At 48.5% G+C, this 17,353-nt stretch overlaps 1 protein-coding gene across 3 annotated transcripts in view; it reads right to left on the bottom strand.

Annotated features, from left to right (window-relative positions):
• LOC127590663 (DENN domain-containing protein 1A-like) overlaps positions 1-17,353 on the bottom strand; it is a 56,696-nt gene that overhangs the window by 22,641 nt on the left and 16,702 nt on the right. For all 3 annotated transcript variants that reach the window (XM_052050076.1, XM_052050077.1, XM_052050078.1), the window contains 6 exons: positions 6,143-6,262; positions 5,941-6,010; positions 5,461-5,541; positions 4,622-4,675; positions 3,181-3,291; positions 220-320 (listed from right to left, as the gene is read on the bottom strand). In XM_052050076.1, coding sequence (XP_051906036.1) covers positions 220-320; positions 3,181-3,291; positions 4,622-4,675; positions 5,461-5,541; positions 5,941-6,010; positions 6,143-6,262 — 537 coding nt within the window. The remainder of the gene's footprint in view (positions 1-219; positions 321-3,180; positions 3,292-4,621; positions 4,676-5,460; positions 5,542-5,940; positions 6,011-6,142; positions 6,263-17,353) is intronic.

The following is a 17,353-nucleotide window of genomic DNA, read 5'->3' as shown; positions in this document are numbered from 1 at the left end:
GTTTGAGTCTGAGCGTCAGCAGTACCATATCGTGGTCACTTCCCACGTCCGCACCAGGAAACGTTCTGGTTTGGGCTTTGTTGATGCTTGACTTGAATCTTTGTGGGGTGAATATGTAGTCGATTTGATTGTGTGTCACACCATTTGGTGAATGCCATGTTGTTCTGCGGGAGATTTTATGTGGAAACAGTGTATTTCAATAGGAGCCAACAAACTCACCAGCAGTAGTCTAATAGATGCTGTGGCAGGACTGGAATGTAAACATGTTGCCAGTGCATTGGATATAACATGGCAACAGACCCATGGACACAAGCTGTTAACTGTTTACAGGAACAGAGAGGAAACAAAGGTTAAAATGGAAACTGTATCATTGTGTGTGTGTGTATATATATATATATATATATATATATATATTATATAAAACGTCCTAAACCGACAGCTCTAATTATATATATATATATATATATATATATATATATATATATATATATATATATATATACACGGTTTGGCATACAGGAGACGGTGGTTCCAATCCCGCTTGGGGCAAAAAAAAAATGAGCACATAACACCATCCAGTGTGGGTCCTTGGGCAAGATCCTTCACGCTAATGCCTACCTCATGCAATGATGAGAGACAATAAAATGAATGACATGCCGGCTCAGATGTCGCCCGGCCAAACAAGGTCTGTATCAGGTGCTGGGGAACCAGCGGGGACGGGCGAGATGCGATAACATGGCTCTGTTGGAATGCTACTACTCAAGCAATAGTCAGAGGGGTTACAGGCAGAGAATGTGGCCTAAATGGTTACTTCGAAACCCACAGTCACGGTTGACCACGAAACAACTAGTAACATGGTGTTCCAACATCCACAAACGGCAACTGCTGTCACAACTTGAGAGTGATGAGGTACAACGCAGGTTCCATGGTGAAGGGCCCCAGGCTGCCAGATCAGAGGAGGAGGTCATACCAGAGATTGGGAGGCAAGCCCCAATGAATGCAGATGACGAGATTGGGAGGCCAGCTCCAATGAATGAAATGCTGAGCGAGGCAGCTGACCTGAAAGCTAAGATCATGGCGAGAATGAAAGCTGGGCAACCTAGAAACCGATTACAACGACTATGTGAAGTACCACCTGAAAGTGTCATGGAAAGTGTGAATGCAGCACTGAGCACCGTAACGATCACGGAAACCAATGAGCTGATATACGCTTCAGCATCAGTGATCCTTGAGATGCTTGGCTATAAGAGCAACCATGGAAGCCATGAGATACGTTACCCACCATGGAAAAGACGGTTGAAGGCGAAGATCAAGGCGGCTCGGAAAGATGTGATACCCGAGAGGTAAATCCAGATGACCATACCTGAAGCACTCGAAACTGCCAAACAAAGGCTCCAAGCCTTGTCCAGTCGCCTAAAGCGGTACACGAAAGAGAATGAGGCCAGACGAATAAACAGGCTGTTCGCAACACAACCTGCGAAAGTGTACGCTCAGTGGCAGGGTCCTAACAACAGAGCTGACCCACCAAGACTGGAAACTGAAAGGTACTGGAAAGGCATATGGGAGAAGGAGGTTGCACATAACAGCAGTGCACAATGGCTGGTGACCCTGAGAGAGGAGCACAGCAACCTCCCTGAACAGAACCCAGTTACCATAACAGTGGCAGAAATACAGGAAAGAGCTTCAGATATGAAGAACTGGACAGCACCAGTCCACACCTACTGGCTAAAGAAACTCACAGCACTCCATGAGCGCCTAGCAGCACAAATGAACCTGAGGGATGGGACTCACCCAGGATGGCTAACCGAAGGGCGAACGAACTATCCAACTATCGGCCAATAACCTGTCTCTCCACAACATGGAAGCTCATGTCAGGCATCATTGCGGCTAAGATAAGTGGACACATGGATCAATACATGAGCGAAGCACAGAGGAGCCAAACAAGGTCAAAATGGGAAACACCTCCGAAGGTGGTGGAGAATGCCAGAGCGAAGATCCTGTGGGAATTCCAGATCCAGACTGACAAGATGGTAATGGCGAACCAACCAGATATCGTGATCATAGATAAAGGGCAGAGGAAAGCCGTTGTAGTGGATGTAGCAGTCCCAAGTGATGGAAACATCAGGAAGAAGGAACATGAGAAACTCGAGAAATACCAAGGGCTCAGAGAGGAGCTGGAGAGAGCCTGGAAGGTAAAGGTGACAGTCGTGCCTGTGGTGGTCGGAGCACTCGGGGCAGTGACCCCCAAACTAGATGAGTAGTTGCAACAGATCCCAGGAACAACATCGGACATCTCAGTCCAGAAATGTGCAGTGCTGGGAACAGCAAAGATACTGCGCAGAACCCTCAAGCTAACTGGCCTCTGGTAGAGGACCCGAGCTGAATGAGGGACGGACACCACCCGAGGGGGGTGAGACGAGGATTTTTTTTTTTATACAGTATATATATATATTATAGGTCCTCAAAAAACTTGCATGTTGTGATAAAGTTAATTATTTTCTGTAATGTACTGATAAACATTAGACTTTCATTCATTTACATTTACACACAACTGAAGCAGTTTAAGCCTTTTATCGTTTTAAAATTGATGATTTTGAAAAGACCTCAAATATTTCAGTTGGTGTGCAATAAATCTAAAATATATATGTGAGAGTAGATTTTTTTATCATTACATTATGGAAGATAAGAAACTTTATTACAATCCGCATTTTTTTTTAGAAGTACCTGATAGAAATTCTAGAGTGGGGAGAAGGAAATGCCAAAAAGTCTAGTGTCAAGTACCCACAGTCAGTGATGGTCTGGGGCGCAATGTCAGCTCCTGGTGTTGGTCCACTATGTTTTATCAAGGGCAGGGTCAATGCAGCTAGCTATCGGGAGCACTTTTCGAGCACTTTATGCTTCTATTTGCTGAAAAGCTTTATGGAGATGAAAATGTCATTTTTCAGCACAACCTGGTACCTGCTCACAGTGCCAAACCCAGCGGTAAATGGTTTAGTGACCATGGTATTACTGTGCTCAATTGGCCTGCCAACATCCCTGACCTGAACCCCAAAGATAATCTGTGGCATATTGTGAAGAGGAAGTTGAGAGACACCAGGCCCAACACTGTGGATGAGCTTCAACACATTACTTTGACAGGTATTGCAGAAAATATTTAAAAAACGTGGGGACTCAACTTACAGTGCTCAGTGTGCTGCAGCAGATGAGGATTCGACGTTCATAAAGCATACTAGCGTAGAGTTGAAGCATGTTATTCACATCGACAGCTAAAAAATACTCTGTCAGGTTCCTCTGCAAGAGCCAAACAAAAACTTGTGTTCGTTATGAAATGTAAATTACACGGTGCACGGTGAAACATTCCTTAGTTCAAATAAATACAGCATTATTTGAGGGTTGGGATCGGGGGCAGGGGGGGGGGGGGGTTGCTGGGTGGGGATAGCTTATTACCAGGCAAAAGAAAGTCAACAATTGTGGAGTCAATCTGACACAAAAGCATCACACACTACTATTGAATGACTAAAGAAAATAGGTTAAAAAAACCTGAAACAAACAAAAATATTTTTTCATTCTCAGGTAATTGTCATTCTTCATTCGTGCATCTAATTTAAATGATGTACAATACTTGTGTTGCCATCTTGGCAACTGTCACTACATCGACTGATTCCCCCCCAACCTATGGCAAGTCATTTTCAAAAAAGCTACTACACACAAATCCATCCAGTCATCCAAATTGGCTAAATTGCTATCCCTTGACCAGCAGTTACTTGTCTTTTAGGAATTTCCATCAATTGTGTGGGTTCATGTGTATTAAGTCAATATTTACAATGCCTACTGTATAAAGATATAAATAAAATCTAATGTAGTCATACTTTGCTGTCAGTGTGCTCTTTTATGCTGAATAGACCTGTCGGAATCTCTCTATGCAAGCTCAGCGTCGTGTGGGTTGTGTGGAATTTTTCAATGAGCAAATCAAGCATTCAAACTGAATATGGCCTGACGCAAACATGCTCATATTTAACAAAGATGGAATAGATCATGGGCGGCACGGTGGACAACTGGTCAGCACTTTGGCCTCTCAGTGCAGAAGTGCAGGCTCCTGCCTTCCGGTGTGGAGTCTGCATGTTCTCCACATGCTGCGTGGGTTTTCTCCGAGTGCTCCGGTTCCTTCCTACATTCCAAAAACATGCATGGTAGGCTAATGGAACACTCTAAAGTGTCCGTAAATGTGATTGTGAGCACGGATGGTTGTTTGTCTGTGTGCACCCTGCGATTGGCTGGCAACCAGTTCAGGGTGTACCCTGCCGACTGCCCGAAGAGAGCTGCGATAGCCTCCAGCACACCCCTCATTCAACACAATTTCAACACAATTATTATGTTCAAAGAAGTAGTATCAGTAAAATATAACATTGCCATTTCTACGGCGGTATTCTAAAAGCAAAAAGAGCTCTATTAAGGAACCCGCCCGAAAGCCAGCACTTGTTGCCATCGTCACTAGATTTGAAATCACAAAAAAAAAAAACCCCTCAAAGTACTAGTTTTCTCTCAACGACTGCATGAGGGGATCGCTAGACACTGTTTTGTATGCTCAAGGAGCGAGATTTGATCCTTGGAAAACACTCACGTTCTCTGGTATTCTGGGGAGCTCTTTTAAGTCAGGTACAGTGAAGTAGAAATGCTGGAATCAACAGAAAACCAAATCATCATTAGAAGGTTTTAAGATAATATTTACCATTGGTGTCATAGTCATCTTTTGTCATTCTCCAGAGCGCGATGGAGTGCCACCCTTGAAAATGTGTCGTCAGTGTGCCACAACACACTTTGTGGTAACACTGAAACCAAACCGTTGTTCAAGACGACTGCACACCATACCTCACAAGTTTTTATCTAGCATGATTTTTCCCCATTGCGGGACAAATAAAGGATATCTTAATTAAAGCTTCATAAGTTTTTTTTGTTTTGTTTTGTTGCACAAAAATGTACACAAAGGAAATGAAATCAATTACCAGAGCCCAAGAGAGATGTTCAAGTAAAAAAATCTATTTGATTAAACACACGAACGCACGCACGCAAGCGCGCACACACACACACACGCACACACACACACACACACACACACACACACACACGTATAGTCTTGTTTACCTTAGTATATTTCCACTGATGATTTAGCCCTACATTTTCAGACCAAAATAAATTTGAGCAACAACACACATGTACACCCAAAATTACAACTTTGGACGGTGGAACTCAAAACTGTGCAAATGGAATGGCAACATTGCTGGCTTCACAAGCATTTTTCATACTTATGGGTGCCGAATCACACCAGTGAACTGTGATGGGAGAAATGTTTACCTGCTCCACAAAATACATTGAGGTTTACACATTTGCTTTTTTTCCCCCAAGTTAATTCTTATCTTAAACAAAAATGAAGATAAAATGATGTAGTGAATTGTGACTCACCATAGCAAGATGAACAGGGACACCAGGCTCAGGAATGGAAAGGGTGTGTAAGGACACCAGGAGATCCTGGAAATTGATTTCCTAAAGCATTCAAAAGATTAAAGATCAATGAAAATGAAGAATATCCTACAATAAATATCACATTATATTTTCTTTTAATGTGTCTTTCTTGAGTGTCCGTATGCCATTTATGCAATTTATTCAAAAAGTACTCCAATCCCACTTTCACACTGTTCACCTTTAGTACATTTGCATTGATTTAGTATGTTGCAGCTACGACTACACTGATGACTGAAGAAATAAGGAATCTTACAAATATTGCCAAATTACATTTCAGGACACTGTTATTTTTAGTTGGCTTTGAATGGGGTTTTCATTCACCTTTGTAGGTTGGTGACATAGAGTGACATTTTGCAGACATCTATTGAGATTTTTTTAGCCGACATTAATACAAAGTTACAATATCTTTATTTTCCTTACCTGGCCAAACACAGTGTAATCTGCAATGATATTTAGCAGTTTATAATACACATCAAACCAGGGCAGGTAGCTGGGAATACAAAGAAACCTTTAGTAGGAAAGTTGACAGCTCAGGACAATTTTGATGGAAATTCCAAAATAATGCAGTTGCACAATAAATGAAACTAATAAAAGAGAACAAAAAAGTAAACATGACGCTCACCTAAGGAGACAATAGCAGGTGTGTGAGTTTGACGAGAGGCGACAAAACCCAAATCTGTGTTTACTGTTGATGTCAGTCAGCACAAATGTGAAATTTTGGTCCATCTGGTTGATCATGACACTGCAGAGAGAAAAGGTTTGACAACACAATGTCATACTTATGAGTATTCAAGACTTCATGATTGAAAACCATCCTATATGAAGAAAACCAATGGTGGGTAAAAGATTTCTAAATTTCAGTTCTCAGGTGGCACCACCAGTTATTAGGTTTGCGGAGGAATTACTTTTTCCACATCGGGTATCTGCCCTAATTGGATTTGTGAGATATGAACTTTGTTTTGACAAACAATGTAACTGATCGGGAGATTTCGTCGCCCGACTACCGTGCAGGCAGAATGGGTTCAGCTCACACTCAGTGAGATGTGACTGTCTGTTTGTTTGTTGATTGAACATGTAAACAGATGACAGCAATTTGGTAGGAAGTAAAAGAGAAGTTCAAAAATCTTCAAAGAAGTAAAATAACACAGTTTAGATGTTTAAAGAAAGTAGGAAGAAGTTTAAAGAAAACAGAACTAGTCCTCCTTCTTGTTCTTTGTGTTTTTAATGTTTTAATATTAATATAATAATAGATCAATCATCTGTAGCAGGGGTCCCAAACGTTTTGGAGCAAAGATCTACTTTTCAATCAACGAACCTTCATCACTTGATGACCCGTTATCGTGCACACGCGCTGTCACGTCGCGTGCTCGCCAGCAGGTGGCGGGTTTTTCCCTCCGCCTGTTCGGCACACCTGTTCGCAATCTCGGACTGATTACCCTTCTATATTAAGAGACTCCGGCAGTCCTCTCACTGCCGGAGAATTCCTTACCGTGCCATTGCTCTCTATCGCTAACCTCGTCGTTCGATAATTCTCGCTGCCCTATTGCCTTACGGCCACTACCTTCGTTCATTTCGCGTTGTGACCAAATTGTTATCGCTAAAGTTCTCCTATTTCGGTACTTCCTCGCTCTTTATTGTTTCGCGAGCGTTTTCGGTTGTCTTCATTATTTTCCTGGTCCTTGTTTGACCAGCGTTTTCTGTTACCGTTTTTCCTTTTTCGGGCTCCTTTTGTTCATTATTAAAACCCTTTTGTTTCTCACAAGATCTTTTCGTTGTCTGCTTTTCCTGGGATGCACCTCGTTTTTTCTGTTGTGCACGAGGCTCAACGTGACAGAATTCTCCGGCCAACATGGATCCCGCAGACGTCGAAAAGATATTGTCTGCTCTTTCTCGACAAGAGCAACAAATGAGCCAGCACAGCCAAGCCCTTACGGAACTCCGCGGCGCGGTCTCCATGCTGGCTCATCGGTTCGATGATTTCGAACCTCGCCTAATTCGGGTGGAGGAACAAAGACCACCTTCCGGGCTTCGTCCTACCACCCCGGAGGCGCCCTCCTCGTACCCCACTACGTCGAGGGAGCCCTCGCTTCCACATCCCCCTCGTTACGGGGGTGAGCACGGGCAGTGTGGACACTTCCTACACCATTGCTCGCTCATATTTGACCAACAGCCGTCCGCCTACACCACTGACGCCGCCAAGGTGGCTTATGTTGTGAGTCTCTTAACAGGTCCGGCGGCGTCGTGGGCTATTGCGACCAGTGACGCTAAGCCGAATCTCCGCACCTCATTTCCTGACTTCGTGGCAGCCTTCCGTCGGGTGTTCCACCATCCCGTGCGGGGCAGAGAGGCGGAGGGTCGGCTGCTCGCCCTGCAGCAGGGAAGGCGGTCGGTCGCTGACTACTCCATTGAGTTCCGGATCCTGGCCGCACAGAGTGGGTACGATGATCGGGCCCTGTGTGGACTGTTTCGCCGGGGTCTCAACTCACAACTCAAGGACGAGCTGGCGACTCGCGACCACAGCGCCGACTTGGAGGAGCTGATCGACCTCTCCCTCCTAATGGACAATCGCCTGAGGGAGCGAGGCCGGGAGCGTGGAGGTGATCGGTATCCGTCTTGACGTTTCCCGTACCGTGAGGAATATCGCGGGTTCGGTGAGCACTCCCGGGGCCGGGAGACAGCATCCACGGAGGAACCGATGCAGCTGGGCGGCAAGGACGGTGGTGCGGAGGAAGGAAGGCGCCGTCGCCGCGACCATGCTACGACAGACGGCGCCCAACCACCCCCCCGCGCCACAACCAGCTATCCGGGATCGTCTTTCCACGCTCCCCCCGATTACTGTGAGTCACGACCTCGCGCGTCACCCCCCGAGTCTAGGCGAGTCGACAAGCGACCAGGACACCCCAACAGACTGGAGCTCGAGGGGGAGGTATTCGGTGGGTCCCGGTCAAGACGGGTTCGGGCCCTGGTAGATTCAGGAGCAGATGACTGTTTGATGGACACTAATCTCGCGTCCGAACTGGGTTGCTTCTTAGAGGAGTTGGTTGTAGAGAAGCGGGTGCGTGATCTGGATGGGCGTCTCCTGGCGGTAGTAACGCATCGAACGGAGCCGCTAAAGCTCCTACTGTCCGGTAATCATATTGAGCATCGCCGTTTTTATGTTATGCGGTCCCGCAACGCTCCGATCATCCTCGGATTACCCTGGCTCCAGACGCATAACCCTGTGATTTCGTGGGCGCGCCCCGCTATCGATAGCTGGAGCCAATATTGCTACCAGCACTGCCTACAGTCAGCCGTCGGGAGGCACGAACGCGTCACGCCCCCCTGAGGAGATCTGCCTTGACGGAGTGCCGGAGTGCTATCGGGATCTGAGGAAGGTATTTAGCGAGGATCGCGCGCGCTCCTTGCCCCCACACCGGCCCTACGATTGCGCTATAGACCTGCAGGCGGGCGCCACGTTGCCGACCTCGCGGCTGTATCAGGTATCCCACCCCGAGCGTGAGGCGTTAACGGAATACATTAACAGCTCGCTCGCTGCAGGTCTCATCAGACCATCACGCTCACCGTTAGGGGCGGGTTTTTTCTTCGTGGGGACCCTGCGTGGACTATCGGGGATTGAACGAGATCACTATAAAAAACAAATACCCCTTACCCTTGATAGACTCCGCCTTCGCCCCACTGCAATCTGCCACGGTCTTTTCAAAGTTAGACTTGCGCAGCGCCTACCATTTGGTTCGTATCCGAGAGGGCGATGAATGGAAAACCGCCTTTAAGACCCCCCTGGGCCATTTCGAATATTTAGTTATGCCTTTTGGTCTCACAAACGCCCCTGCCGTATTCCAGAACCTTATTAACGACGTGCTACGGGACATGATTAACCTCTTCTGTTTCGTTTACCTTGACGACATTTTAATTTTCTCCCGTTCGCTACATGAGCACCGGCAACATGTTCGGCTGGTGCTACAACGGTTACTGGAGAACCGGCTCTTCGTCAAGGCAGAAAAGTGTGAGTTCCATGTTCCCGTCATCTCCTTCCTGGGGTTCATTATAGAACAGGGCAGGCTGCGAGCGGACCCCATTAAGACGCGTGCGGTCACTAACTGGCCGGTTCCGTCCAACCGCAAGGAACTGCAGCGCTTCTTGGGGTTCGCCAACTTCTATAGGCGTTTCATCCGCGGTTACAGCCAGATGGCGCTTCCCCTAACCCGCCTTACTTCGGTCAAGATCCCTTTTAAGTGGGACCCTGCCGCGGATGCGGCGTTTGCGAATCTTAAGGCGGCGTTTACTAGTCCCCCTGTACTGCAACATCCTGACCCTGACCACCCTTTCATCGTAGAGGTGGACGCCTCGGATTCAGGGGTGGGTGCGGTGCTGTCCCAACGCTCCCCAGTCGACCAGAAGCTGCACCCCTGCGCCTTCTTCTCCCATCGACTCAGTGCCGCCGAGTCCAACTACGACGCGGGCAACCGGGAACTGTTGGCTGTGGTGACCGCCTTGCAGGAGTGGCGGCACTGGCTCGAGGGGGCAAAGGAGCCTTTTACCGTTTACACGGATCATAAAAACCTTGCCTATCTCCGCTCCGCGAAGAGACTAAACGCCCGTCAGGCCCGGTGGGCCCTCTTCCTCACCAGGTTCGACTTCGTCCTCACCTACTCCCCCGGGTCAAAGAACACTAAGCCTGACGCCCTTTCCCGGCTCCGCGAGCCTGCGGGGAGGGACCGTTCCCCGGAGACCATCCTCCCGACCCAGTGCATCGTGGGGGCCGTCCAGTGGGAGGTTGAGCAGCGGATCCAGTCCGCCCTGGAGGGGGTGCAGGTGCCGGCGGGGTGCCCAGCGGGGAGGCTGTTCGTGCCTCCTGCCCTTCGTTCAGAGGTCCTGCAGTGGGGACACGGATCCAAGGTGGCGTGTCATCCCGGGGTGAACCGGACTGTGCAACTCGTCGCCCAGCGTTTCTGGTGGCCGGAGCTCCGCCGCGACGTGACGGAGTTCGTCAAGGCCTGCACCTCCTGCGCCTGCGGCAAGTCGTCCCATCAACCTCCGGCGGGACTGCTCCAGCCGCTGCCCATTCCTCCTCGTCCGTTGTCCCACATCGCTCTGGACTTCGTCACGGGCCTGCCGCCTTCCCGGGGTCGGGCGGTCGTACTCACGATCGTGGACCGCTTCTCCAAGGCCGCTCACTTTGTGCCTTTGTCCAGGTTGCCGTCGGCGCTGGAGACCGCCAACCTCCTCATCAGGCACGTCTTCCGTCTCCACGGCATTCCGGCGGACATTGTGTCGGATCGGGGGCCCCAGTTTGTGTCTCGCGTCTGGAAGCGGTTCTGCCGGTCCCTCGGAGCTACGGCCAGCCTGACCTCGGGATACCACCCCCAGTCCAATGGACAGGCTGAGCGCGCCAACCAGGATCTGGGGGCGGCCCTCCGCTGTGCTTGTCTCCACCGTCCGGCATCCTGGGTCGACCACTTGCCCTGGGTGGAATATGCCCACAACACTCTCGTCTCCTCCGCTACAGGCAGATCGCCGTTCATGACGGCCTACGGGTACCAGCCACCGTTGTTCCCGTCCCAGGAGGGGCAGGTGGAGGTCCCTTCCGTGCAGCACCACCTTAAGCGGGCCTATCACGTGTGGAAGGAGGCCCGGGCTGCGTTGTCCCGCACTGCGTCCCGGAACCGGCAGATCGCAGATCGTCGTCGGCGCCCGGCGCCCTCATATGTGGTGGGAGAGAAGGTGTGGCTGGCAACGAGGGATCTTCGCCTGGCCGGCTCGTCTGCCAAACTGGGGCCCCGATTCACTGGCCCATTCGAGGTCGAGGCCGTCATCAGCCCCGTCGCGGTCAGGCTCCGGCTGCCGGCCTCCATGAAGGTCCACCCCGTGTTCCACGTCTCCCTGCTCAAGCCTGTGTCTTCCAGCGCCTTGGCGCCCCCTCCCGCTCCGCCGCCGCGGGTGGTCGACGGGGACCCAGTGTACACGGTTCGTGCCATCCTGGACTCTCGGCGCAGGGGCAAGGGCTTCCAGTACCTGGTCGATTGGGAGGGCTACGGGCCGGAGGAGCGGCAATGGGTGCCTCGCTCCTGGATCCTTGACCTGTCCCTTCTGCGCGACTTCCACACTGCTCATCCGTCCAAACCGGGTAGTCCGCCGGGAGGCGTCCATTGAGGGGGGGGTACTGTCACGTCGCGTGCTCGCCAGCAGGTGGCGGGTTTTTCCCTCCGCCTGTTCGGCACACCTGTTCGCAATCTCGGACTGATTACCCTTCTATATTAAGAGACTCCGGCAGTCCTCTCACTGCCGGAGAATTCCTTACCGTGCCATTGCTCTCTATCGCTAACCTCGTCGTTCGATAATTCTCGCTGCCCTATTGCCTTACGGCCACTACCTTCGTTCATTTCGCGTTGTGACCAAATTGTTATCGCTAATGTTCTCCTATTTCGGTACTTCCTCGCTCTTTATTGTTTCGCGAGCGTTTTCGGTTGTCTTCATTATTTTCCTGGTCCTTATTTGACCAGCGTTTTCTGTTACCGTTTTTCCCTGTTTGGGCTCCTTTTGTTCATTATTAAAACCCTTTTGTTTCTCACAAGATCTTTTCGTTGTCTGCTTTTCCTGGGATCCACCTCGTTTTTTCTGTTGTGCACGAGGCGATTTCTCATCGCCTCGGGCTCAACGTGACACGCGCATACGCATGCACTTACACACGCATGCCATAATGAGCAATAACCATAATGGCCCCTAAGATGAACGAAACAGAAAAATAAAGAAGACACAAGAGTTTATGAGCTTGTTTAAAGGATATCACTGCCTACCTTCAGTGGGAGGCCTGACAAGGAGGCATATGATTCACTTTTGAAGCCAGTTATCTAGCTTACGTGTACCGTTTTAAAATGCTCCTCTCAGCCCTTCAGATTACCATTCTTTGTGAGTGCCATTGCTGAATTGTACATGAAACAAACTCTGGATGAGAATAATAATACTAATAATAATAAAAGCAAAATCGCAAAAGCTCTGATCGCAAGCTGCAATTGCAAACTGCTGAGCCCAAACAACTTCCGGTGACACAGGTCACCCACCACCATAGGTTAAAGGTGACCTGCTTTACTTTATTTAAAATGTTTTAATACTTTTTGTGAAAGTGAGATATGATAGGATTTTTAGGGTGGAGTGTGAATGAACACAAAAATATATATTACGAACATGCACAGAGACACAAATATTTTGTTTTTGACTCAACACCCCTCGTGAACAACTCAAGCCCAGTCTGCGAGCTACCGGTTGATTGCGAACGATGTAATCACGCACCCCTGATCGAGAGTATATCCCAGAAACTATTCTATCTACCCCCCCCCCACCCCCCTGCCCACCACCCTCATTTTCTACCCTACAGATCCACGAACAAGTCGGTGTGTCCCCTACGATCTGCCAGTGGATCCTCAGCTTCATGACGTGACGGACACAACAGGTGAGACTGGGAAGAACAAGAATCATCAACACGCACCACTAGCACTGGAGCCACACAGGGATGCGTTCTCTCTCCACTGCTCTTCTCCCTCTACACAAACGATTGCACCTCAACAAGTCCAGCTGTCATACTCAAAGTTCGCAGACGACAGCACGGTCATCGGTCTCATCAAAGACAGCGACGAGTCTGCGTACCGACAACAAGTGGAGCAGCTGGAACTCTGGTGCAACCGACACAACCTCAGGCTGAACACGCTCAAGACTGTAGAGATGATCGTGGACTTCAGGAAACATTAATCGCCACAGTTGCCCCTCACACTTTCCAACTGCCCTGTGTCAACCGTCGAGACCTTCAAGTTCCTGGGAATCACAGTCTCCCAAGACATGAAGTGGGAAGTCAACACCATCTCCATCCTGAAAAGGGCCTGGCAGAGGATGTACTTCCTGAGGCTGCTGAGGAAGCATGGCCTGCCACAGGAGGTGCTACGTCAGTTCTACATGGCAATCATCGAATCAATCCTGTGTTCTTCCATCACGGTTTGGTTTGGGGCCGCCACAAAAAAAGGACAAAATCGGACTGCAGCGGACAGTTAGGACGGCGGAAAAAAATCTTTGGCACCGCCCTACCCACTCTTGAGGACTTGCACACTGCAAGAATTAAAACAAGGGCACGGAAAATCCTCCTGGATCCCCCGCACCCTGCTCACCATCTTTCCAGCTACTCCCCTCAGGCAGGCGCTACAGATCCATGCTACTGCTACTGGTCACTCTAAAATGATTCAATGATTTTTTTTAGAGCTGTCAAACGATTAAAATACTTAATCTAATTAAAAATGCAACTCTCATAATTAACTCAAATGAACTAAAAAATTAATCGTGATTACTCACACATTTATTATCGTTTCTGAATTTCCTTTTACATTTTTTTGTCCTATTTTTCCCCATTTTAATGCTCTCATCAACTTGGAATCATGTATCAGTTTTCTATGTGCCAAATGCAAATATTTACTGAAATAACAATTTCAATTTTCAATTTTACATGAACATTTTTCACACGGAGCAGTTGTTCACACATAATCTCTCACACAATATTACTGTCCATCAACAACAGTGAAATTTTTTTTTTGTCACACAACAGCTGCTTTAACAGCTTTTTTTATTAAATCAAAACAGAGCAATATAACATTATAAAGTGCACACCTAAGGTAAACTAGTACTCAGCCTATAGTGGATTTAAACCATGGTTGCATACTTCGTTTTTCTCAAGTTTGCTTTGAACACAGCAGCTGTTTCTGTATGTTTGTCGAAGAATAACGAGACCCCGGACACCAGTGTTCGTTATTTGCCGCTGTATTCAAAACTGCCGGCCGTACAAACAAGCGCAAGCACTTCCCCCGTGCTGCTGGGGCAAACCATTCTGAAAGAGGCGGGTTTCACTCCCCGTAACACAGTCAGGCTATGTTGATCGTATTGGTCCTTCTTGCGCGGAAGTCTCTCTACGGTTTTTGTGTCTACCTCATTTCGGATGACGACACTTGGTTCGATGACAACACTGGAGACGTTTGATTTTCGCTAGGTCGCTACAACAGCAGCGTGCCGTAACTGTCAGACGAATACAGAGAAGCTCCACCCGCTCTATTTATATGGACACGGAACGCTGTAACCTTCCACACAAAATAGTTCCAAACAAGTAACAATCGCGTCAGTGGCATACATCGTATAACTGTATGATACACAGAAAGAGAAGAACAGGTAACTTTGGTCTTGTCAGTGGAGCAAACTGGCAACTTTTTAAAAGTAAACTTTCCATTCATAAACTCTTTAAGTATACGTTTTCGGTGTCTCGCGCTGCCGTGGCTGGCAAAACAGACATGCGCCTGGACTTCTGCAGCGCGCTTGTTTTGTGTCTGGTGTATTTATAGAGCAACGTAACATCCGCTTGTGACGTGTGCCGCCTTCATCTCGCGAGAAAAAATTTAATCCCGTTAAAATTCATTTAAATTAATGCCAATAAAAACGCGCTAAACTGACATCTCTAGATTTTTTGCACCAACTGTACAACTGTCATAGTATTGTATTCTACCACTGGTCACTTTAGCTCTGCTGATACTTTGCACATTATCTCACAGTTGTCACTGGGTGGTACCACCGCACTATGGTTCACTTATTATATACGATTCTGATTTCACATGTTATTTTCACATTAAACCACAAGAGGCCGCTCTAGACCTGTATTGATAAAACCACGATGAGTCTGACGTCAGCGACGTAGAAGAGGAAGCGCTGCATCTTCAACCTCAGGAGTTGGTAGAGTTGTTTTAAAAGTGACACAGAGGATGAGGATTTCAATGGATTTTGTGATTTGGAGTGTCATTGATGGTTTGGTGAACTTGTTAGCATGTTCTTTAAGCTATATATAGTTATCTGAATAACTCTTAATATGTTACTTGAACATACCAGGCACGTTCTGTTTGTGGTTTATGCGTAATGTAACTTATTTAGTGTGTTGTTTTCTATTTTTAATTTTAAATTGCCTTTCAAGATGGCATGTATGTTCTTGGTGTTGGATTTTATCAAATAAATTTCACCCCAAAATGTGACTTATACTCCAGTGCGACTTATATATGTTTTTTACTTCTTTATTATGCATTTTATGGTTGGTGCGACCTATACTCCAGAGCGACTCAAAGTCCGGAAAATACGGTATTTGCTGTGTATCTTCTTTTCAAGGCACGTCTAAAAGTTACCTTCGCGACCAGAGAGTGTTGTGGCCAGAAAGGACGTCATGTCACGATTCATGTTTATTTTCTTCTTTTGTTTGACGTTAAACCCATATGATTTGGGTTTACGGCAAAAATGAAATTATTGGCCTTGTTGTTGCAGCGCTCTTGGAGGAGAGTGTAACTGATAGATTAGACGGGCAGACAGACACACAGACAAACTGTCACGTCCCGTGTTTGCCAGCAGGGGGCAGGCTTTTCCTGCCTACCGCCGACACACCTGTCACCCATCTAGGACTGATTACACAGGCTTTATCTTTGTGCTCGGACAGTTGACTTACTGCCGGAGTATTCAACGCCGTGCCAACTCTCTCGATTATTGCCCAAATCTATTCGTTGCCGTGTAGCCTTGTGACTGTGATTGCGCGTCGTTTAATCCACTATTGTCAATTCCTAATTGTTACCAACTATATTCCTTGCCATTTTCTCGCAAGCGTTTTCTGTTACTTCCTTTTATTCCTGGTCCTGATTTTGACCAGCGTTTCCTGTTTGTTGCTCCCGGACGGGTATTTTGTGTTTGTATTAAAACTCATTTGTTCTCGGACCATCTTTTCTCTGTCTGCTATTTCGGGGATCCACCTCATTATCTTGTTGTGCACGAAGCGATCATTTTATCGCTTCGGGCACAACGTGACAGAATACTCCGGCCACCATGGATCCCGCAGACTTAGAAAAGATTTTTTCCGCTCTGCCCTGCCGAGAGCAACAGTTGAGTCAGCAGGGCCAAGCCATTGCGGAAATCAGCCGCGCGGTTGCCATGCTGGCTCACAGGTTCGATGATTTCGAACCCCGTCTTGTACGGGTGGAGGAACGGAGAGCACCTCCCTCCGTGATTCGTCCTGCCACCCCTGAGGCACCCGCATCATTTCCCACAATGATGAGGGAGCCTTCGCTTCCACACCCCCCACGTTACGGGGGTGAGCACGGGCAGTGTGGGTACTTCCTCCACCAGTGCTCGCTCGTTTTCGACCAGCAACCCTCCCTCTATGCTACTGACGCCGCGAAGGTGGCATATATTATGAGCCTGTTGACAGGTCCGGCGGCGTCATGGGCGATGGCGACAAGCGACGCGAAGCCAAGCCTCCGGTCTTCATTCCACGGCTTCGTGGCGGCGTTTCGCCGGGTGTTCCACCATCCCGTGCGGGGCAGAGAGGCTGAGGGCCGGCTACTTGAACTCCACCAGGGGAGGCGATCGGTTGCGGACTACTCCATCGAGTTCCAGATTCTGGCCGCCCAGAGTGGCTACGGCGACCGGGCGCTGTGCGGACTGTTTCGTCGTGGATTAAACACCGAGCTCAAGGATGAGCTGGCGACTCGCGACCACAGCTCCAACCTGGAGGAGTTAATCGAGCTCTCCCTGCGACTGGACAACCGCCTGAGAGAGAGAAACCGGGAGCGGGGAGGTGATCGTTCTCCGTCCCGGTGTGCCACGTACTGCGGGGAGGAGCCGATGCAGCTGGGTGGCGAAAACGTTGGACCGGAGCAGAGACGGCGCCGATTCAACGATCGGGCTCGATCTGACAGCTGTCAACGGGGACCTCATGCTGCTCCCAGCCGACCGGAACATTCCCCATCCTCGCCCTCCAAAAACTGTGAGTCCCGACCCC

Source organism: Hippocampus zosterae, chromosome 18 (genome assembly GCF_025434085.1).
Source record: "Hippocampus zosterae strain Florida chromosome 18, ASM2543408v3, whole genome shotgun sequence".
Classification (NCBI taxonomy): Eukaryota; Metazoa; Chordata; class Actinopteri; order Syngnathiformes; family Syngnathidae; genus Hippocampus; species Hippocampus zosterae.
The sequence above is the reverse complement of the archived record's forward strand: the minus strand, read 5'-3'. Positions and strand labels throughout refer to the sequence as shown.